The sequence below is a fragment of the Symphodus melops genome (assembly GCF_947650265.1).
Source record: "Symphodus melops genome assembly, chromosome: 15".
In the NCBI taxonomy this organism is placed as follows: Eukaryota; Metazoa; Chordata; class Actinopteri; order Labriformes; family Labridae; genus Symphodus; species Symphodus melops.
The window spans coordinates 15,060,883-15,084,374 of record NC_136705.1 but is presented as its reverse complement, the minus strand read 5'-3'; the positions used below and the strand labels follow the sequence as shown (position 1 = coordinate 15,084,374).

The window sequence follows — 23,492 nt, the reverse complement described above, 5'->3', positions numbered from 1 at the left end:
TAAATAGCTTTATTCAGTAAACATCATTACCAATAATTACATCTCAAACATGTTTATGGACAACTCCTCAGGCAAACATCCATGACCGTTGTATATCGCCGTGGGAGCACATTGCACCACAGCCCACCTACAATTTGACGAGTCATCGTGAAAACATTTGGTTACTACTGAAAATCTGTTGAAATTGAGTATGTATTGTATTTATACACTTATGTTGTATTTGGTGTAAAAAAATAATAATATATATATATATATATATATATATATATATTATTTTTTTTCCACGAATGTGGAACAGATTCAAGTCCTAGAAAATTGAGCAATGCTGTAATAAGATATTATTTACCGGTACAAGCATATCTTGTTGACCATTCAGTAGTTGGGAGAAAGTATGATAAATGTATTTATGACGATACACATCTGTGCAGTGACAGCCGTGTGTTGAGCTGAAGTGTTTTCATTCTTATAACAGTCCTTTCCTCTCCTAACTGTCTGACTCTTTGGCTTCACAGACTGCCTGATTGTGTGAGTGGCTGTCACTCATGACAAGTAGCAATATACTACATCCTAGTCCTCCATCAGTTAAGGGTTCTCAATCTCTCTCTGTCTTTCACTCTCTCTCTCGGTTTGGCTTTTTCTTTTCAGCCTCTTTATTCAGTTTCTCCTCTTTCCTTGTCCCTCCTCCTCCCCCCTTTTCTTTCCCAGCCTCCTTTGCCAGTCCCTCCTCCTCCATCTCTGAAGCTCGCTCACTCCCCCTCGAAACACTCGCATCCTACATCACTTCCCCCTCCATGTTTGCCTCCTCCCCTCCCCCTCGCTTCTCTCCCTCATTGCCAGTCGACTGGACTAGTAAGCGTGTGGGTGGCATGTCTGGATTAGCGTGGCACACTGTCTGCCACTGTCCAACACTGAGGGGATCCAAACTGATGGAGATTTAGACGAAGCAGTAACGTTCCCTTTTTATGACAGTTGAATGAGAGTCAGACCATGGACTAAAGATTATACTTTTTTTTAGGGTGTAAAAGGTGAGCAAACATTGGATTCTTGTTAGATGTGCTCTCAGGAGGAATTTGTTCAGTGACCTTTTCTGTATTGGACTTACTTTCCCTTTCTTCAGTTTTGCTTTATTCAAGCAAGAGCTGCATCCATTGTTTTAAATGGTAACAATTCTGTATTGGGTCTGTAATATTTGAATGAATGCCAACAGCTGTTGTGTCCTGTGTTACTGTTGTGTACACATGTTTTGATATGAATTTAAGCATGCTCATAACATCCAACATATAATCAGCATACACAGGTTCCACTATAAAAACATTAGCAGCTGCACATTTTAGATGTAAACCTGTCTGGTAAGGAAATAGATCTGTTTGCAAACTGAAATATATTGGTTATGTTAGAGTTGTCATTTTAAATGAAATGTTGTGTCTTTTGCCCCGCTTAGGCAGCAAACATGAGGATGGCACCCAGAGTGACTCTGAAAATGGGTTGGGCTTGCGCTTCGCCAACCGTCGCCACGCCCTGGAAGAACGCCTGAAAGCAGCACACGGCGCCGGAGGAGGAGCAGGAGGGACAGCAGGGGGAAATATAACAGTGAGTGGGACCAGAGGAACTGGCTCCCGCACTGCCTTCATGATCGAGTTGTACGACGAGGAAAACCCTCGCAAGCGCCGCTCGTATTCGTTTTCCCAGGCTGCTCCCCTGCAGGTGGGAGGAACAGGTGGAGAGGGATTGTGCCCTCAGCCTCCTTCTCATCCGAAGGTGTTCAGCATTTCCACCTCTGCTGCTTCAGCCTCAGATTCTGGTAAAAAAAAAATATATATATACCGTAAATTCCGTACTATTGAGCGCACCTGGATATAAGCCGCACCGGCTAAAAAATAAGTAAATAAATGTATTTGTACATATATAAGCCGCACTTGATTATAAGCCGCAGGTGTCCACGCTATAACAAGAGCTATTTACACAGACCTAGGCTACCGGTAACATCCGCAAATACTGTAGCGTCCGTACGGACGTTAAAGGACGGCGAGAGCGTTCAAATAATAACTTTTAATAACCCGATCACTGTCGGCCGTGAAAACGCCGTTTACAGCAGAGAGCAACACATAACTTGCCGTAACAATCCAACTCTCTCCCCAGCGTTCTCTCATACAGCCGCTCCACACGTTCTCGCTGGTGCATTCACTGACTCTCCACATAATCGGAATTATGAACACATTATCAACTACTGACTTTACAACATGAACCGTTACAATACGAAGCCTAGCCGACGGTGTCTGTAACACGGCTGATGAAAAAGATGACCGTAATATATTTAACAAGAAAAAGTCCATCCATTCACTGCCTCAGAATGACTTCATTACTCACTTCCTCAGTCTCTGTTGTCGCTGTCAGTGTCATCTTAACGTGCAGCAGCTCTGTTAGCTTATTTGACAGCCAGGTCGATCGCCTTTAACTTGAAAGCTGCATCATATGCATTTCTCTGTGTGTTTGCCATGATGAGGGTGCGTGCATGAAGCGCAAAATGACTGATATTAAGATCCGACGTGACGAAGTCAAATGTTTTTGCGGCAGAAGCTCATTGTCCCCCATAAAAAATCCATGCATTAGCCGCACCGGAGTAGAAGCCGCAGTGCTCGAAGTGTGAGAAAAAAGTAGCGGCTTATAGTCCGGAATTTACGGTATGTATTTAGTAACTTTAATTGCATCAAATCACAGTTTTAGAATTACTTGATAAAGCACTACATATGTACATGTTCATGTACTACAGTAACTGTAGCTCTTCTCTGTGCTTTGGTTTCTTTAGGTAAGGCTCCTATATCAGCTACAGTGACAGCAGGTGCTCCGACAGCTGCCCGCGCCCTTCTCAAACAGAGGTCCGAGGATCTAAGTATTGGTCGCAGCTCAGTCAGTACCGGCCTGGCAACAGGTAGCCCCACCAGTCCCAGCGAGGACGCTTCAGTCGTGGGAAAAGGAGCGGCTACAGTTGGAGTAGAGGGAGAGGACGATCACAGCGATAAGGGGACTTACACTATCGACCTGGAGAACAAGAATCCAGAGGAAGAGGAGGCCAGGCGCATGATAGATAAGGTAGGGGTGGTCAGAGGTCTTTGCACCCTGCTGTTAACTTTAATAATTTGGTGTTGAAACTTTATTCACCTCCCAGTGAAGACGAACACACCAGCATCCAACTAGTCTCTCCGCTACACAAAATCACACAGATACGTATGTGACCCCAGTTCCAGGTTCAGATTGAAAAACATGTTTAGCGTGACTAACGTGGCAATAGAGAAATACAAGTTGGACCTGAGCACATTCACTGTCTGTATGTACCTCTTTTGCACTTTTAGGTTTAGCAGGTCCTTTGAGACTGAGAATGTGTCATTGCCACTAAAACAAAGTTCTTATCTTGCGGTTGCCTAACTCGACCTCTACTCCATCCACTCTCCCCCATTAGAAAACACAATGCTGCTGTAACAGCCTGTAAGAGGGTTGCTCCATCTCGAACTTTTACGAAACTATGCTTCAGGGAGGCTGGATGACCAACATCAGTGTCTTTATTCTGCCCTTTCTTCTTGCACAGTAGTTTCTCATGGTCACAGAAAAAACAAGTCTGGAAGAACCAAAGGTAGAGTAGGTTTAATGTTAGTCTCAGGGTGAGGTTTTACAGACGGGTCAGGGAGAAGCTTCCGTATCTTTAGAGCACAAGTGAAGTAGGAATTAAAATCCCTTTTTCATTGCAACACACAAGATTCAGAATTTAGGACTGCTATAATATCACATATGATATATAATGTCTATTAACACAATTATGAGTTTGACTAATTTATGCCCTGGATAGGCAGATGTCCGTTACAGTGATGTGATAATGTTGTCTTGGGAGTAAGTGATGTCATTAGTGGGGTGAATTTCTAGTCCATGTTATTCTGAGTGCAAGAATAACATGGACGGAAGTGTTGTTATGCTAATGCCTGTAATTAGCTGACACTCTAATTGGCATACTGCTCACAGTCTGTCTTCTTTCATCCCCTCTGCTTTTTGTAAATACTTAATGTGAGTTTGTGTGCTTCCTGTTTGTTGCCATGGTGCCGAACTATCAAGTGCAGACTGCGTCTTCTTTCTTTTCAGTTCAATTTTGTAATCACGAGAGCTATAGAATAATATTACCATAGTACTTCAAATGTGTCTTAATGCTATTATATTTATGATGCTCACAGAAAAAAACACGAACTTGAAAGTAGAATGAAAATACAGCCATATACATAAGGCCTTAAGGTTATGCCTGATTTATCTTACCTTACGAACCCTAACCTCTGTTTTTTTCCCCAAAATATTTGTAGGTGTTCGGTGTACAGCAGAACCAGGACTCCTTTAATCTGGCAGACCTTAAAGCAGAAGTAAAAGGAAAAGAGAAGAGAGAGACAGGCAAAGAGGTAGAAAACCGTCCTGTCACACACTGCATTTCCTGTTATTGTCGGGGTGACTCATTCATGGTTAATGTTATTTTGATTTGAGGAATCCCATTGTGACAAAATAACCTCTTGCTCCCAGTTTTTCATTTCTCATCCGAGTCCAGTGTAGTGTCAGTCGGAGCTGAATGAAGCATCTAGGCTGAGTTTCACTGTGTGAGTCACAGTCACTCCCATTGCTTGACCACTCTTCTCCCATGATCTGCTGGTGGGAGTGGGCTCGTCCTCCCAGAGACTGACCTAGATCATACTAAGATGTGGACAGACATGCTCGCCCTTTGGGCAATTTCTTAGCAGGGAGTAGAGAGTGCATGATTGCTGACAGCATTTCTTTAAGTAACTGTATAGAATTCAGCGAGGTGTCTTTTTCAGATTTGTGAAATGAGGATTGTTTAGTTCTGTGATACATACTCACAAACAGCCTCAAATCGAACATTTGATTCCAAGATAAACGTTGAAAAGAGGAGCTGATCTTTATATCACCTCCTTTTGTTGCACCAAATGTGTTATTTTTCCCATGCATTAAATGTAAAATTAACAGAAAGATGGTCATGTCTCACATTATCTTCGTCTTTTCTGTTGAGCCGCTTTGTGCCACAACTAATTCACCAAAATTAAAACTATTCTGGTGTTCTCTCTCTTGTCTCCTTCTCTCCTATCACCCCATCCCCCACTTGCGTCCCTCTCAGTCCCTTCCTGGTGACACGAGCTGGGTCTCTGAGTGGGCCAGTCTAGCAGCCAATCACACCAGGACGGACCCAGAAGGCTCAGGAGCAGAAACAGCCACCTTCCTGCACAAAGAGAGAGGTACTGTCAGAGCATGAATCTACATATTGAGCTGGAGTAGTGTCTGAGTATTTACCCCCATGACAGGATTCTATAGCTTGGAATGGTCTTTTGATTGTTTATGTTTGAAACAAATTAAAATCTCAGTGAGGTGACTTTGTCTTTTCTTTGTATGAAGCTGATGCCTTCGAGTCTGGCGCATCCCTCAGCAGAGGTGAATCTTCCTCCAGTCTGACTGACCGCAAGCGCAGGACCCTCCCCCAGCTCCCTGTGGATGACCCCCGGGCTAAATCCAGCACCAAAGCTCAGGGACTGAGATCTGAGATAGGGGAGAAACAAGACACTGAACCCCAGGAAAAAGAGAACAAGGGAGACGGGGAGTCCCCAATTCCCATCGGGGACACTGAGATGACCAGCAAACGGAGACAGAGCTCCACATCTTCACCTTCAAAGGCTCCAGCTCGGACCTCTAGCAGCACTGAGCGGAGGAAGAGGTCAGAGGAGAGGAAAGGTGGAGGAGGAGGAGGTCCTGGAGAAGTAGGAGAGAAGTCTGGGAAGCCCTTAGTACGCCAAGGCAGCTTCACCATTGAGAAGCCCAGCGGTAACGTCCCCGCAGAGCTCATCCCCCGCATCAACCGAGGCAGCAATGGTCGAGAACGCAGTGACTCTGTGGGCAGCATGGATACTGCTACGCTCCTGAAGGACACTGAAGCTGTCATGGCGTTCCTCGAGGCCAAGCTCAGAGATGAAAACAAACTCGAGCCGAAAAGCGGTAAAACCGGCATCACCGCTCAGGGTTCTGGCTTCCCCGCTCGGACTGACTCCATTTCTCCTGAGTCAGATGTGGACACGGCCAGCACAGCGAGTCATGCGGCTGGAGAGGCAGAGAGAAAAGGCTTTAGTAGCAGCGAACAAAAGCGACGCTCTTTAAGCAGCATGCACCGAGAGAAGAGTAACATGAGCACTTCTTCCAAGACCAGCATGACAAACGCAAGTGCCCGGGAACGTCTGGAGAGGAAGTCTAAAACAAGAACTGCAGAAGCTACAAGTCGGACTGACCCCCGCCGCTCTGTTCAGACGTCCTCCGGCCCCTCCAGAGCTCGCCAGCCTTCTCTGGACCTTACTGACGATGATCAGACTTCTTCATTCCCTATCTCTGACAATTTTTCCTCAGACCAGGAAACCTACTCTGGTCCACTGGGACATTCCAAACTCGACAGCAGGTCTACTAAATCCTCGGCCAGTGGCTACTCCAAAACCAGCCGCACTCTCCAGGCAGCCACAACCTCTTCGCTGAACAAGCAGGCCTCACTGCCTCAGCCAAGGCCCACAAGGGCCTCCCTTCTCCGCCGAGCAAGATTGGGAGATACATCCGACACAGACCTCGCTGATGCAGACAGGGTTTCAGTTGCATCTGAGGTGTCCACCACTAGCTCCACCTCCAAGCCACCGTCTGGTCGGAAAGGACCTTCAAGACTGGACATGCTGGCTCAGCCGCGAAGGAACCGCCTGGGCTCCATTTCAGCCCGCAGCGACTCTGAGTGTACAGTGACGCGGAGCTCCACCTCTTCACCCCGCCTGTCAGCTGAGACTGCTCTGCGCCTGGGCTTGCGCTCATCAACTCCAACAGAGAACCGGCTGACACCAAGGATGAGGGCCAACAGTGTGTCCAAGCTAAACGAGACCAAGACAAAGACCACCACATCTGGATACTCGTCTCCCACAGGTGAGCTTATCAACCGTTTACCCGTTTTCAGGAAAAAGAAATTTCATAGTTTGATCATCTCTGATAACATGCATATGTTTTTGCCGAACCTGAGGATCATGTTCAATAGTAAACATCATTGCATATTTAATTATGTGTCAGTATAATGATTTGTTTCTGAACATTTCCACTGTTTGGTGACGAACTTGTGCGCTGGTTGTCATTGTTCAGAGAGCACTCAGCCTGATCCTGAGGGTGGCGGTGCTGAGGAAGAGCTGTCGGGTACTGTAACCTGTAGAGCCTTGATCCGACAGTGTGTGTTTGTTTGTGTGTCAGACCTGGGTCTCAGCAACAGAAATTCCTATAGACACGAAGATAAAAAGAATATACACACTCAGATGTTGCAGTGACACCCTGTTTTGTTTTGTTTTTTTGCAACATATGAACTTAAAAGTACTATTTGGTGTAAGTTCATCAAAAAGATTATTTTTTTTTTTTTTTAAAGTATGATGACCCAGCTCTAGCAAATGTTTTCGTTTTAACTTTTTGACTACTCCTTGACATCCACCAAGTGATGCTGTGATGAAGACCGACTGTATATGCTCTACTCATACTCTCACTATCAGCACAACTTTAAAAACCAACCAACAAATGGTTACGAAGCACTTCTACAACTGTGGAGGTTTTTATTCTCTGTACGGTTTTCCCCAATTTCTACTTGAGAGGCTGATAGAGCATGGTGTTGTCTCATCAAGGTGCATTTGTTGTGTGATCCTTTTGAAGCTTTTTAACAAATTCTGCTTCTGCTAAGGTCTTTTGTTTCTTCTTAGATGTTTGTTTTTTTTGACTGGCTTGGATTGGAGCTGTCAGATAAACTCACGTAGAGTCTTTTTTTTTTGGGGGGGGGGGGTATGTTGTTGTTGCTGTTGCTGTTTCTGTTGTTTTCACTGTGGTTTAATAATCATCCCGTCGGTTGTTGAGTAGAAACTAGTGAAAAAAGCTTCGGCAAAAAATTAAATGCTTTGCTTCACCGTCTTTCTAAATCACAGCCCCACATTTCTACTGTCAACGAAAAGTACAGTATATTGGAGGAAAACATATCTTGGGATTTTCGTCTTTCTGTTTTTGATGTCATTGTAAAATTAAATATCTTAATTTGTTAAAATACATGTTTAAGAATAACATACTGCTAATTCCTGCTCATATTCTACTCCTCCTGCAAAATATTTGGAGATTGTCAGGTCAAAGATGTTTGCTCCAGTAACATAGTGTGTCATGTTCACAAGCTCATTTATTAACCTCATTTATAACAATTGTATTAATAGAATAACATTTGCATTGATGAAGGGTGGTTTCACATCAACCTTGATTCGAGTACACTTGCCCCAGTCCGGTTCATTCGATCAGTGTGAACACAAATGTACCTTACTATTGTTCTAAGTTCTTATTTGGTGTCCTTTACAGTGTCCAGTAGCAGCAGGTGGAGACGTCTACCGCCCGAGTATGGCTCCACCTCAGAGGAAGAGTTTGGCTCCAACCGAAACTCTCCGAAGCAAGGAGGGCGCTCCCATGTGCGGCCCCATCACCTTGTACCACACCGCAGCACAAGACTGGGAACCAGTCCGAGCACAGGCTCCAGCATGGTGACTGGTGTGGGTGGAGTAGGGGTCAAACACCGCATGAAAGAGCAGGAGGAGTACATCAGGGACTGGACAGCACATAGCGAGGAGATAGCCAGGTATTGATCTGATTAAACCAATCTGATGCTAAAATGCAATTTTAAATGAATTTGTCTGTTACTGTAGTGTTGTGTTGTATACATTTGCATGTGTTGATATGTCCTAAAGAACTCCTCCATCTGTCTGATGGTAAACAGGTTATTCCCATGTGTGCGCAGGATCAGCCAAGACCTGGCTAAAGATTTGGCTGTCTTGGCTCGTGAGATACACGATGTAGCCGGGGAGATTGACTCAGTTAGCTCATCTGGCACAGCACCCAGCACCACTGTCAGCACCGCCGCCACAACCCCAGGATCAGCTATCGACACACGGGAAGAGGTAGGCCCTGCACGTCCCACGCAGCCGGAAATACAGGAGAGCATGAGAAAGGTGCCCGTTTTCCCTCTTTTACTTCAATTATAACTGCATGTGTAGTTCCACTGCGCCCATCCCTCCTGTGTTGAGTGCGAATGGCCACATCTACATCTGTGTTCCTTTTAATCTTTCATCTGTTGTGAGAGCTTTTAATCTATTGACTCCAATTGAGTCCATCTTCATTACTGTATTATTATTAATAATAATTTTACCTTTTTTTTACCATAAACAGATGTCCTTATGGCTTTACTATTGAATTAATATCCAGGTTCATTTTGACAGACAGCTTCAGCTTCAGAGCTCCGTAGCCTTTTTTCCCTCCTCAAAATACAATTAGAAATAAATACTCATTTTGACCATTTGAATCAATTTGATATATATATACTGTATACACACATTTTACATTTTGATGAACAAGAAATAAAATAAACTTCAATCTCTTGTTTTAATAAAGATTTTTTAAAAATCACTAAATATAATCAAATCATATCACGACGTATCAAATCATTGAGTTAAGGGTCTCATTATATCACAATTTCTCACTAACTTTGATTTAACTCTATTTAAAAAAACGTCTATGGCACTGGGGTGGAAAATTCGACAGTTATTTCATTGACCTCTTCTCTCCTTTCTACATGTCTTCCAGTTGGTGGATCGGGTGTTTGATGAGAGTCTCAACTTCAGGAAGATCCCGCCAGTCATTTCAACCAATAAGGCTCCAGAGATTAACGGCAAACCGGTGGAGCTCCGTCCCCGCGCTCCTGACAGTCTGGAGCCTCGAGCTCTGAGAAGACGAACCTGGAATCGAGAAGAGGTGAGAAACAGCAGAAAACTTGAGTTTTAAAAATACCAAAATGAAAAACAATCTCCCTCAACAATGACATTTCTATTATTCTTTGAAAATAGGCAGTGTTAGACAGCCTGCTGATCAACTCAGTTTCTCAGCTCTCCACGAAGATCAGACACTCGACTGACAAAACAGCAAGCAAAATCAGGTAATTATACAGTGTGTCACTACAGTATAACCTGTATGGAGCGGTGTATTTACAGTGTGTCTCTCCCTCAGTGTGACATTGTGTTTCTTCGTTGGGTCAAAGCCACTGAGAATAAACTTTTCCTCTTGTATGCTATTTTTCCTACAGGATATTATTCAAGGATAAGGACAGGAACTGGGATGAAATTGAGAGTAAACTGCGATTGGAGAATGATGTACCTCTTCTGAAAACGTCCAACAAGGTAAGGAAGACGTCGGTCTGGCTGCTCTCTGATGTTGAGCAAAGCAAAAAAAATATTTCGAGCTAAATGCCTTGTTGTTTTTTCCTCTGCAGGAGATATCCTCAATTCTGCTCGAACTAAAGAGAGTTGAAAAGCAGCTTCAGGGTAAAGACACACAAACACACTCGTACACACAAAATCACACTAGTACAATTGACAAATGTAGACCTATATGAACTACAACACAGCACACCACAACTTTCCAAGGCCTTTATAAAAAGATGGATCAGTGCATTTATTCTCAGCCTGTTTTTGTCAAAGTGATCAACGTGATGGTGGACCCAGACGGCACTCTGGACGCCCTGGCCAACCTTGGCCTTACCAGCCCCACCACCCCTACCAAGCCCCTGACAGCCAAAACAACTTCAACCTCTGCCACCAGCCCTGTGTCTGCACCCCAAGCCAAAGAATCCCTTCCTGAGGTCCTACCTGGGCCTGGAGGATCAACAGCAAGGGTTCAGCCTTCCTCTGCCAATACAGAGGCGCCTGCACGAGACCCCAGTGTGGCATTAGGTTTAGCAGGAGTCGGAGGGCTGCCATTCAACCGCATGCGGCCCAGCGGAGAGGAGGCCATAGCACAGAAGTAAATAGAAGTTGAATAAAAAAGATGCAGCCTTGATTGGAGGGCCGCTGGTGTTAATGAAGTACGTAGGTGTGAAAACATTTCAACTGATTCCATTCTGCTCCGTCTACCAGTCCAGAATTATGGGTATAATATAAAAGTACCTTGAAGTGTTATCAGAGCCTGCCAGAAATTAAGCACTTCATATAACCACTCACAATGCTAATCCCCAACATCCTGGAACTCTCTTAGCCAATAAAGAAATGAACTGAGTTATTTTACAAGTTTCTCAACTCTAAACTCTTCATGCTGACCTGCCCGTCTGACTTCCTAATGGACCTGGCTGCTCTCTCAGTGAACAGATCTCTTAGCTTGTAGTCCTCTTCAGTCTCCACTTGCCTTCTCCATGTGTCTGGACCCTACCTACACTAAGGACTTGCCTTACAACATATCCTTAATAGTAGCAGCTCCCCCCACCCTTCAAATAATATTCTCCTTTAATAAGACTTTTAAAAAATATCTTTCAGAATAACAGACTGCATTGTAATAAAACACTCGCAAAATAGGATCTATTCACACTGTTGTATAATCCAACTCATCATCTCTATAAAAGAATATTTCAGCGGCCTTAAGTAACAGACATGCTTTGTGTGACTGAAACTGTTCACAAATCAGACAGAAGTTGCAGAAGTTTGAGATAATCCACACCTCTAACCGTCCACTGAAGCATCTGTAAAAACTATTCTGTTGAGAAGGATATTTTAGTGCCTCCTATTTTCCCCTGTATGTTTTATACTTTCCCTTCTTCTATCTCCTTGTAGTGTTACACAAAGTGTGTGTAACTTGAGTAGCATGTACAGGACAGCTGAGAGCTTTCCTCCTGAATATTGGTGTCTGTGTTGATTGTACTAATGAGTCTTAGTTTTATTCTCCCAAAAGTAAGAGCATTCTGGAAACCAATGGTCATTGTCACTCAAAAGAATCACTTACCAAAGTTAACCACGTTAATGACACAGTCATTTTCAAAACAACAAACAGTTGCGCTATGATGAAAATCATCTGTTGTGCAAAATATTCCGAATCTGTATTTCAGTTATGACCATTTGTTTTATACATCTCGCCATTTTCTGCAGTTGTCTCTGAATGTCAAACGCCCTTTCTCCATCAACAAATCAAAGATTTCATATTTGTATTTATTTTAATGAAACACTAGTTTAATCTTTGCTTTCAGTTTTTGGCAAATGGGAATTGTTACCCTCAGCTTTTAGCAGTACATGCACTCAAGTGTCCTACTGAAGGATTTCCAAGAGGATTTTGTTCTTCCTCTTTCCAGTCTTTTTCTAAACATTTTTAACTAGCAATGAAAAAAAATCATTTTTCATTTAAGTTTTGTAGATATTGCAGACCATTACTTTTTATTCTTTAAGTCACCTGACAAAACATTTTAATTTATTTGATTTTTACAAACCTGTTTTCAGATTGCTTAATCACTAAACCTGAGCATTGAAAATATGCAGCTGTTTGTTGTAGTTCATAGCTAAAGAAATGGGCAACTTTCCATGAGGCCTTTGCACTTCAAGTTTGTTAATTTAAAATGAACACATCTTTGAAAAGAAAATGCTCACTTTATGGCCTCATATCAGTGTATATACTGGAGGTGAAATGTTCTTTTACCACCAATGAGGAGGAAAATCTAGTGTACTGACACTGTGGAATTGCAGAGACAGAAGACTTTTACCACTTTTTAAAATTGACTTTGCTACCTTTCTAGTTCTTTTGGGCTCGTATGGGGACTAACAGGTTTCTCTCTTCATCTTGTAGTCTGTGCTCTAGAGTAAGGCAGTATATTAGAACTTAGAAAACTTTTACAAATGTGAATTTAGATACCAGAATTCATGTTAATTTCCTTCCCTCTCTACTGTACTGTACAATGTTTTCAATGCCTCAAAGTGCCCATTTTGACAGTAGAAAGGCATTGATGAAAAGAAAAGTAAAAACATGAGTAAAAAAATCTCTTTTTGCACATCAGATTGTGGAGTTTTTCATACAGAAGTGTCAAAGCAGTGAAAGGCTGCATCCAATGTCAGATAGCTTGACAATGAATGATATTAATATACCTGATATCTGAAGTGACTGCCTTGCCTCTCTGGAACGGTTCTGTCTGTAAAAACAAAGCCTCTAATCACATTTTTTCCTTCTCCCTGTTTTATTCAAAGTGAAGTTAGGGGACTGTGAATGCTAGGTACACGTTTATTTTTGAAATTCTACACGTCATCGATCAGTGTTCTTTTTTTGTGAGTTTTGTAAAGAAAAAATAAAACCATTTTATTTATTTTTTTGTTTCATATTTTGTGGATGTTTCATGTATTTTATATTTGTTCCAACTACCTGCATTGTTTCTTACTGATATTAAAAGAGAGCCATTCACTTGTTCCTGTGTTTTCATTTCACTGACATCCACAAACTGAATGAACAACAGTTTTCAGACTTATATTTGAATATTCAAAACTTTTGACGTCCTATACTGCTTCCTTTTGAAATATTGGCAGGCACATTTTCCATCAAAGAAATGTCTTTTCTTGAGGTCAATGGTTCCCAACCAGGGACAAGCGCCCTACTAGGGTTAGGGCCTTAGATCTTGGGGGGGGGGGGGGGGGGGGGCACTCTGTCTGCTCTGAGGTTGTCAAAGCTACATGGCTACTAAACATACTCACTGGATGATTTATACAACGTGTATGACGTTTAGTCATAAAATGTCAAAACATTTATCAATGAAAACCTATTAAAATGTATGGTGATATGTGAAAATGTATCGATTAACTTTCCTGTGCCTCCTGGACGAGGGGCTTGATACGATTGGGGGGGCTCCAAGGAAAGATGGTTTGGAACCACTGCTCTAGATCATTTTTCATGTAGCATATTTTTAGAAAGCAAAATAACAGGAAGTGCTCATCAACTAAAAACTGGCTAATTCTATTTAATTTATTCTATTTAATCATTAAAAAATATCTTAATTTAGAATTACATAAACATAAAGATATTTAATGCAACCAAAATAATCAGATACTATCTTAAACATTTTTGTGAGAAAGTTACTTAAATAATTGCCACAAAATCAAGGACGCATTTATATTGGATACATTTGATCAGATATATAAATGTACATGACTACAGAATCTCTTATTAGTGTACCGGGTCATATTGCTGTTGGATATGATTAACGTGATGTTTGCGTGCTGTGCGAATACAGTATAGGATTATTAAAATATGCATACTGTCTGATAATAATTTTGCCCCCCCCCCCCATAAGACTATGGTCTGGTGACGGGTCTGACTGTGTGTCAGTTTCACCTCTAATCACATCTAATCTCCGAACTTCTTTTTATTGCTCTGCAACATGATCTTGCGTTACCTTAGTTCACATTACCCTTGTTCACGTCATAAGCACAACGGGGTGAGTTATGAATTGGTGACGCAGCCAGCTAAACTTACAGGGAAATCTAAATTGCTGCATCATGTTTTGTTCCACCCTTACTTCATACTCCTAAAAATGCTTCCTAGTACAAGCATTTTGATAAAAAACACCAAAACGTAATATTGTTGTGAAGTGCATTTTATTCTCACGGATGGATTTCCATGCTTTACTTGACTTTTACATCAGACAAACAGTTGTAGTCAACACTGATGGCAAGACGGTCTGTGCGAGGAGATGAAGGTTAACCAGGGGGCCATCCCATACTGCGTCCACCCAAGACATGGATGTGGATGTGGTAGACGGACTGGCCTCCATCAGGTCCATCATTGATGACAATCCTGTAGCCTTTAGTCAGGCCCGCATCCTGAGCACACTTCTTTGCAACTATCATCAAGTGGCCCAACAACTAAGAGACAGAAAACAAATGAATGCATGCATAAGCAAAAGCTTACAATGCAGTCTTCAGATATCTTAACTGTCCAGACAAGAATTAAGTTGGCTGTAAAGAGCTCCATCTAGTGGTCATAGACAGAAAGGTAAACAAAAACATTTTGCACAGATATTCACAGTCCTACTTACTGCAGCGTCACTCTCCTCTGCTTCCGACAACCTCACAATCGGCTTTTTAGGAACCACCAGGATGTGAGTGGGAGCTTGAGGAGAAATGTCAGGGAAGGCTACACACTGAAATACAACACAACAATGATGAAGCATTAATCCTGTGCAAACAACTACACGGTTGCTGCTTTACAATGAGTAGAAGTCATATCTGTATGATGAAATGTAGAGACTCCTTCCCACATTTATATTGTGACTTCCATTGAAGTTGTGTGTTCAATTTGATTTTTTGCATTTCTCATTTTCCTTTTTTTTTTTGCTTTGTTGTCTCTTTTCATATGCAATAGTTTTAACAAGAAATCTAGAAGTGAGTTTCATTTCAGGCTGATGTTGGCCATCACTGATATTGCAAAGGCTAATACTGTTTAATTGTAAATGTAGCCTTTTATCTCATCTTAAAGACACCAAACTGTACAATGCTGGTACACTGGTTACACTTCTGAGGTTAATGACTTTGATAATTGCTTTATAAACACAAAGCAGTCAGGCCTGTTTGACTGCCTATTCATTGTCATAAAAGAAGAGTAAAGAAAAAATAACACAGTCTCACAACATGTAACCTTTGGTGTGGACAGCGGAAAAAAAGAAATCACCAGGACTTTGCTTCCTCCCATCCAGAAGACTAGCCTAGAAAATCAGCAGGGACACCTCCCACTCCCATCATGGACCGTTCTCGCTGCTGGACACGGGAAAGAGGTTCTGCAGCCTTTTAAGCAGAACTTTTAGGTTCTTAAACAGCTTCTTCCCACAGGCCATAAGACTATTGAACACAAAAAATAACCCCCCCATTCCCCCTCACTGGACTGTACACATAGTATAATACATTGCACATGTGCAATATAGTTATCTTTTTTAGTGATTCTATACATGGCTTTTGAACCCATTTATGTTTGCACCTTTTTTTCCCCCCATGCAAATACTCTGATGTTTTGTTGTGGGTTTTTTTATCCATCCACATCGAACCTATTGCAACGACCTGTCATTGTGATCTACACTGTAAAGTACAATGATTGAAAATGACTTGAATGACAATAAAGAAAGTCTCAGTCTATTGGCCTTTAAAGAACATTTTGAGTGATGCAAAACGTGGCCAACTATCTGAAGTACTATCTGCAAGAGCAAATTGCATTTAATGTTAGCACAGTGAATTAAAACATTAACAAATTTATCCTGGATATGGATCTGAGGACAAACCTATTTTTTATTGTTAGGTTTTATTGCCCTTATCTAGTAGTTTGAGAGCAAACTATTTGTATTATTAGTGTTTCATGATTGTTAAACGACCTCCTAATAATAAACTCACCATCATATCAACTGTACAGCTGCAGACCATGCACAGATAGCATGTGGCTAACTCTGACTAAACGTCACGCCGCCCAGACATGGTGCACCCAAAGAGTACATGATTTAAAGCATTTCATGCATACCTGGTCATCTTCGTAGAGAAGTTGGACAGGAATTTCTTTGCGTATTATTTTTCCAAATATTGTGTCTCCACCAGGCTGGGCTACCTGCGCTTTTGCTGTTTCGTCAGCCATGTTGGCGCAGACGAACAGACCTTTCTGGTACTGTTAAAAAAAAAAAAAAAATCAGCCAACGCTCATTGGCTGATCCAGCGCGTCACTCAAGTGTATTCACTGATTGGTTGTTGGTCATCGGAACGCCCCCAATTCCGGAAAAGAGCTGAAGAAGTCAACATGGGTACTCGTTTGAAGGTGAGGATAGGATATTGTTTTTAATATAGAAAATGACATGATAAGATGGTGTTTACGACTTGTTTAATGTGTTGTTTTCATTCGTGTAAATTACTAACAAGTAAGAAACAGAAAATCAAGTATGTTGTTGTTCAAGTATCTGCTGAAGCTGAATGTCTTTATAAATGCAGGTCCTTAACGTGTTTAAAAAGCTGCACAGAACCAGGCTATCTGTATTTACCAACGATGACAAATCACTGACAGGTGAGTTATATTTATTGTATTACGATTACCAGTTACATTGTTGTTTGATGATGTTTACCATTCAAAACATATCAGACATGCTCTGCACTATAAATCCATCTATTTTCTCCTACACAGCTGCAAGATTAAAGATCAATGAGGAGTTCCGGAAAAACAAAAACGAGACTTCAGAAGAAAACATCCAGAAGGTACAGTAAGGTCATCAGATGATATGATTTGTTTATATAGTATTATATTGCAACATAGACTATAACTAATAATTGTCATAATTCGTATTATAATAAATACATACAATGTATAGACTGTATAATCTACAGATTGTATAAAATACTTGACCCTTTAGTAATAATGATTTCGTAAAAGATCTTGTACAATATGCTTACACACATTGACAAAATAATTGCAAGAATTGGATCTATAATTTTCTATCTATAAATTCTGATTGTAATTTTTTGGAAGTCAAGGCCTCCAAACAAACAATTCCTCAATCAAATTTTGTTTCAAATCCTGTTAAGCCTATTTTGATATAAGATAATAATAATAATTAACCAGTTAAGTATCGTCTTGTTGAATATAAAACCTACACTTTAATGGCTACAGTGCATTTTACAGAAAGAGAAGAAAAAAGTATTTAAAGCTTTATTGCCAGATGCTGTTTGATTCAAATTATTATAAAATGAAATGCTTTTTTGAAAAAGTGGCCTCAAAGGATGGAAGTTTTTTACACATTTGCACCTGTTTTAATCCATTTCATAAACTCGTTGTTTCACAGATGATTAAAATGGGCTCGGATGTGGAAATTGTTCTTCGAGAATCTGTGTTACAAATGGAACACCTTGAGGAAAATACACTCTGTATGTTATTATTTTCTATTTTGATTTTATGTAAAACCCTACAGAAACTAACAAATGTGAACAAAGGAAATCTTGACCTCTGTCTGTGTTATATGTACTTACTTTTCTCTTTCTCATGCAGTGCTACGACCCAGAGAGAACCTTCTACTAGAAAATGTACCCTACTGTGACCAGCCCAGGAAAAAATCATGAAGGGTCAACTAACAACTTTCACATCAAGAAGAACTTTCTATCAACTATAAATATCTTTTTGCATTTAAATATATTTCTCCTCAACATTTTACAGTGTTTAGGATATGCAGAAAGAAGACCTTATTTAAGATCATCACTGCATGGAGAAATCGCTATTTGTTTTTCTGAAGCTTTCAGCTGTCCTGTCGTTAGAATTCAGTAAAGTAAATGGAACATTTGTGTACAGTATTTATCAAATTGAATTGAAAAGTATTGCTTTTTCATATGGAAGTTTTTTTTTCTCATATTTGAGTTGCAGATGTTTCAACTTTATGGAAGTTACTTTGATGCCACTTAAAACGCTTGGGGTTTTTTTGGATTAAAGATGGGTATTCCAAGTGTGTTGATGATTGATTAAACCACCAAAAAAAGAGATAAGATGTGATGATAGTTGCACCTAAGACCATCACAATTTTTAATAAAAGTCTCTGCAAAAGCTGCAATAGCCATCGCTTTCTGCCATAATCATTATTGCCTCTTTTAGATCTAAAAATGTTGTTCCTTGAGCGTTAAATGTCACAAACTGAGTTAAGAAATGTTAGAAAGTGCAAACAGTATATTCCTATAATTAAAAAAAAAAACAGGCCTGTATTTTTCCTAACATCTTTATAATACATCATATAGTTGAATAAAAAGCAGGGATTGTAAAGAATCTATGTTCAATTTGTGAGCTTAAAGAGTGACTGTTTCATTTTCAAAAATAGTTTTTAAAAATGTATAAATAAATTGTATTTATTTGTTTTCAATCCAATTAAGCCATTAACTATTCTCGTGACTTATATAAAACTAAACTAACTTATTAATTCCCATTTCGGTTAAAGCGTTCATACAATAAAAAAGTCTCGCGTTGCTGACAAAGGAAATACATTTCCCACAATGCCAACGGAGACAGATTTTATTACATCATCATATTGCGCCCGCTGTTACTCTGGCAACGCTTCAAACGGCAAGTTTTAGCCATTTAGCTAACCTATCTGGGAACTTTTTTCTCGAAAAGAAATACAATGTCGAAAATAAGGTGAGGGTGAATTTGAAACATTACACACGTTTAGCATTTCAAAGGCGATAAACGTTGTCTGTCTTGTATCTTTTCCTGTATTTGCCAGCTCAGACACGCTGTGGGAGCTGGCTGCAGCGGAGGTCCGCAGCAGGGAGACTGGGGATGGAGAGGAGACGGTCAGCGAGAGGACCGTGTTTCTCATGGGGAGCAAGGCTGGGGTGTGTTCAGACAATAGCCATGAGTTACACATTACATGCACTTTTGTCTGGTTAACTGTTACATAATTCCTTGCTAAGTTTTTAAGCCTACCTTTGCCTTGTTTAGGGTAAAACTTCCATTCTTCTCAGATGTCTCGACAGGTCAGTTTGGTTTACGTATAAATACGTATCTCTACAATTAACAATTCAACCTATGATGATAAACCTACACACCTACTATAGACTTTCTTATTCTGAATGCAGGCCCCTATAACTGAGACAGTTCAAGCTAAAGTAAACGTGCCCATTGTTATCTGTCAGTAGCATGTCATATTTTTGAACAGAGATGACGATACACAAAATGAAAGCCACATGTGCTAAGAAAAACAGCCGGTTCAGGTTGAAAGTAAATAGGTCATGGGTTATGTGACTGAACATTAATGCTTTTTATATCACTAGGGACGAACCATCCAAGCCAACGCTGGCGCTAGAGTACACCTTCGGTAGAAGAGCCAGGGGACACAACACAGTAAGGAAACCCAGGATTTTAGTATGCTAATTTTGCAGATTTGCACGTAGACAAAAAAAAACTTCAAGTCCAATAATCCTATAAACTATACCGTTTTTATACTACAGCTTAATCTGTGTAATTTGTAATGAGATGGTGTGATGAGGCTGGTCTTCTCCTCTTCCAGCCTAAAGATATAGCCCATCTGTGGGAGCTTGGAGGAGGGATCTCTTTGTCAGATCTGGTCCAGATCCCCATCTCAACTGTCTGCATTAGGTGAGACACTTACTCACATCCCAGAGCTCTTGTTTTCTCTTTCACTGTTCATTTCACAGCTGTAACTTAGAACTTTTTTTTTTTTTTATTGTTTTGTGTTTTTATCTATCTTTGATATGAACATCCTCTTCACCTAGGTCGCTCTCTGTGATCCTCATTCTTGACTTGTCTAAACCCAATGCACTGTGGGGAACAATGGAGAGGCTCCTGCAGGCAGCTCAAGCTCAGTTGGAGAAAGTCTCGTCTCAGGCACAACAAGGGCAGAGGAGCAAATCTGGAGCCAGACACCAGACATCTGTCCACCCAGCGGCACGTGTCTTACCAAAAGACTTCCCTGTAAGACCTCAGCTCAATCCATGCATCGGTGATGAATGAATTGTCTTAGGCTATTAGAAAGCAATGTAAAATATATTATTAGAATCAAGATTATAGTTGCATATAAACGTTGGTTGAATAATCACAAATACATAAGTCTAGTCCCTCAAGATGGCACACATTATGTTAGGTGTTTATTTTGTGATTAAAATATTTTTTTTATAGGATAAAGAGCTTTGAAGTCTTTGTCTAGCACAGATGTAAGATGGCATGCAACTAACCGTGACTCTGTAAACAGGACAGAGAGCTGATCAGTCCTTTCCCTGCTCCTCTGCTCATCATTGGCAGCAAATATGACCTCTTTCAGGTAGAACACATGCACAAACCTGTCTGTAACATTTAAACAAAAAACTTTTGTAGGCGTTGATGTCGTTTGTTAAATTGTATTCACAACATCATTGGTTATCTTTTCAATTATCTCAAATGTTATTTTCAATGATTACTTGTGTTTCACATTTTGATGAAGATTGTTTTGTTGTAGGAATTTGACTCTGAGAAGAGGAAAGTGGTCAGTAAAACACTGCGTTTTATAGCCCACTATTATGCCGCCTCTCTTATTGTAAGTGTGCAAATACCAGATATTCTTTTGAATGCATCCATTCTATCAACTGCTTATGTTCATTTTTTTTTTTTTCTTGTCCCTTGTTTTTTTTTTTTTTATCAGTTTACAAGCACCAAGTCGGAGAGCTTAATGTTAAAGACTAAAGGCTTCTTTTCTGAGCTGGCTTTTGGTTTAGACAGAGGGTAAGGAGGATAACACAGCATTGTATGAAAAATGATTAAAGACATGGGCTGCGGTCCAACTTGTATATTATTAGTGATCAATTATGCTTGTTTTCTTAATGTTGTCTTCAGGAAAACTGTGTCCAGTGACCCCTCGAAGCCTCTTATCATTCCAGCCGGCTCAGACTCCTTCAGCCAAATAGGTGAGCACAGCACCACCCTGTGACCAAAAAACATAATGCATTTAAACTAAATGAAACCGCTAATAGTAGGATGTGCTGAAAGATGCACATTCTGTATGATTTAGAGACTTGGACATTAGGTTTTATTGTGTAAAAGTAACACTTCTATTGTGTCAGGCTCCCCTCCTACTACTGATGTGGACATTACTTCTCTTCATGCTAAAAACCCAAAGGACCTCTGGAGGAAAATCTATGAGCGTTTTTTCCCACAAGAGGTAGTTGAATCATTGATGGCACCTTCCTCTGTGTTAGGAACATATTGTGTATCTGATGTGTAAGAAAATGAAAACCCTGAAACTGGACAATCACAAACTTACAAAATGACTTTGTATTTAAGTAGTTTGCAAAAGTTCTCCTTAAAAAATAAAAAAACAACAACACATATTTCCCCTTATTGGGAGCTCTGATAACAGTCTATTTTAAATACATTTCTCTCCATTAAATGATTTTGCATTTACAGAATACAAGTGAGCAGAGGGAGCTGAAGGATCCAGCCAAAGACCCGCATTACAGTGAGCCTCAGATTGATGCCATGAGAGTCCAGAAAGACCAGGTAATGGTGTCGTTGTATCGCTCTGTTCTTTTCATGCCAAATAAAATCAGATCTCTTCTGGCATTAGCCAGGGAAAGCCATGCATTCAATTGTACACATACTTGATAAATATGTCTGTCCACAGCTGATCGTGTGCACTTCTGCGCCCCTCAATCATTTCTCATGTTTGCACTTATGTCTGTATGCTCAAGGACCTTAGTAGTTTTTCATGATTGTTCAGTTGACATGAGCTGTGGTTGATTATGGGGTCTAGTCTACAGTATGGTTATGATCCTCTTCAAATCTGCACAAGATAATCTAAAAAAATCTCTGTTTTGGTTAATTCCCCTGCCGTCTTTATTAGAAGGCAGGCTCTGGGAATGACCCAGAGTAACCCTATCTCTTTCTTAAGCCTGTGTTTACTAGTATCACTGTCTACAGGCTGTAATAATATATTCTGTGCTCATAACCTCTGAGATAAGAAGTCTCCTCTCAGAACTACCTGAGTGCCACTCTGGCACTTGAACTGTAGTAACCTGCTCGAGTCATGAGTCTGTTATCACTGACTCTGTCTCACCTGATGCTGGTCATTGGACAGCACAACATTTTATAGTAGGAGTAAACCAATAAGAAAAAGAGTTCAAAAGGTTTATTCCAACAGAGTATAGAGAATCATTTTGTGGAGGCCTTTTTGCCTGATAGGTAAGATTAAATAGATAATTCATGTCAACTCTACCACTGTCTCGTATCTTGTGCCAATGTTAATATTTCTCCAACCAACATCTGCTCTTTTATTCAGTACATTTACTTACTTAATTGTGACTTTTTTTGTCTGATTAAAAATATTATAGCAAAAAGTGAGATTCCCGCTAATGAGCCATTTGGAGTTCTAGAGAGAAAGCTTTGAGCAGCTTCAGCCTGAGGGAACACTTGTGTAATGTGTTGTATATTCTGTGGGGTTTTTCCCCTTTTGAACCTTTTACATGTGATTTATCACATTGAGATCAGAGATTTTTCTTTTTACAAGACAGACCTGTCCCATAATAGCAATAAAGTGACACCCTTAGGATTATATGCCTCATGTTATTTTAGCTTACATGTCGAGGTTCTCATCTTTTTTTCAGTTTTAATGGATGTTGTACTTATTTCTGTTCTTGAGTAGCTGCCAAAATGAACAGAAAAAAAACTCTGTTTTATGGGGATCAAGAAAGGCTTATCTTATCTTCAACACATTCAATGACCTTGATATGTTTTATAAACAGCTCAACTCATCGGTTGTGTGTCTGTGTTTCAGGAGCTGGATCAGTACAAGAGGAACGCAGCTAAGTCATGGAAAGGGCTGGAACTGGAGACATGAGAGATAATCATGTTCACACACAAACATCACTCGTAGTGATGCTGCATACATTTTGAATTATTTATTTTTTTGGGTTAATTTTTGCAATTCAAACAACTTGTACATAAAGAGATTTTTTTCTTAAAGTATTTTAAAGAACTGTACTCATGTTAAAATGTGTTCTAAAAAATAAACAAATGAAATTACTCAATAAAATAGGAATCTTTTCTTTTTTTTTTTATTACAAATATCCATTTAAATATTCAAACAAAAAGGT

At 40.3% G+C, this 23,492-nt stretch overlaps 4 protein-coding genes across 8 annotated transcripts in view; 3 read left to right on the top strand and 1 right to left on the bottom strand.

The window, feature by feature from the left end:
* Window positions 1-13,317, top strand: part of cep170aa (centrosomal protein 170Aa) — a 38,266-nt gene extending 24,949 nt beyond the window's left edge. For 2 of the 5 annotated variants that reach the window (XM_079362499.1, XM_079362503.1), the window contains 12 exons: window positions 1,442-1,801; window positions 2,807-3,090; window positions 4,341-4,433; window positions 5,159-5,276; window positions 5,434-6,981; window positions 8,425-8,698; window positions 8,837-9,068; window positions 9,700-9,867; window positions 9,960-10,048; window positions 10,196-10,289; window positions 10,382-10,433; window positions 10,590-13,317. In XM_079362499.1, coding sequence (XP_079218625.1) covers window positions 1,442-1,801; window positions 2,807-3,090; window positions 4,341-4,433; window positions 5,159-5,276; window positions 5,434-6,981; window positions 8,425-8,698; window positions 8,837-9,068; window positions 9,700-9,867; window positions 9,960-10,048; window positions 10,196-10,289; window positions 10,382-10,433; window positions 10,590-10,915 — 3,638 coding nt within the window. In that variant the 3' untranslated portion in view covers window positions 10,916-13,317. The remainder of the gene's footprint in view (window positions 1-1,441; window positions 1,802-2,806; window positions 3,091-4,340; window positions 4,434-5,158; window positions 5,277-5,433; window positions 6,982-8,424; window positions 8,699-8,836; window positions 9,069-9,699; window positions 9,868-9,959; window positions 10,049-10,195; window positions 10,290-10,381; window positions 10,434-10,589) is intronic. The other 3 variants (XM_079362502.1, XM_079362500.1, XM_079362501.1) reach the window with 3 other exon arrangements.
* A 1,170-nt stretch (window positions 13,318-14,487) lies between these two features.
* hint1 (histidine triad nucleotide binding protein 1) lies at window positions 14,488-16,566 on the bottom strand. The gene is made up of 3 exons (XM_079362537.1): window positions 16,411-16,566; window positions 14,945-15,049; window positions 14,488-14,771 (listed from the first exon to the last, which is right to left on the bottom strand). Exons 1-3 carry the CDS (start codon window positions 16,519-16,521, stop codon window positions 14,607-14,609), a joined length of 381 nt encoding a protein of 126 aa, XP_079218663.1. The 5' UTR covers window positions 16,522-16,566; the 3' UTR covers window positions 14,488-14,606.
* Window positions 16,567-16,603: 37 nt separating this feature from the next.
* Window positions 16,604-18,364, top strand: lyrm7 (LYR motif containing 7). Its single transcript, XM_079362538.1, has 5 exons — window positions 16,604-16,698; window positions 16,869-16,941; window positions 17,059-17,129; window positions 17,714-17,795; window positions 17,917-18,364. Exons 1-5 carry the CDS (start codon window positions 16,681-16,683, stop codon window positions 17,985-17,987), a joined length of 315 nt encoding a protein of 104 aa, XP_079218664.1. The 5' UTR covers window positions 16,604-16,680; the 3' UTR covers window positions 17,988-18,364.
* A 552-nt stretch (window positions 18,365-18,916) lies between these two features.
* dync2li1 (dynein, cytoplasmic 2, light intermediate chain 1) lies at window positions 18,917-23,431 on the top strand. Its single transcript, XM_079362534.1, has 13 exons — window positions 18,917-19,044; window positions 19,133-19,244; window positions 19,351-19,385; window positions 19,683-19,752; window positions 19,919-20,007; window positions 20,145-20,343; window positions 20,621-20,689; window positions 20,864-20,941; window positions 21,047-21,126; window positions 21,238-21,308; window positions 21,465-21,562; window positions 21,808-21,900; window positions 23,174-23,431. The coding sequence occupies exons 1-13, from the start codon at window positions 19,031-19,033 to the stop codon at window positions 23,234-23,236; spliced, it is 1,071 nt and encodes a 356-aa protein (XP_079218660.1). The 5' UTR covers window positions 18,917-19,030; the 3' UTR covers window positions 23,237-23,431.
* The last annotated feature ends 61 nt before the right edge of the window (window positions 23,432-23,492 follow it).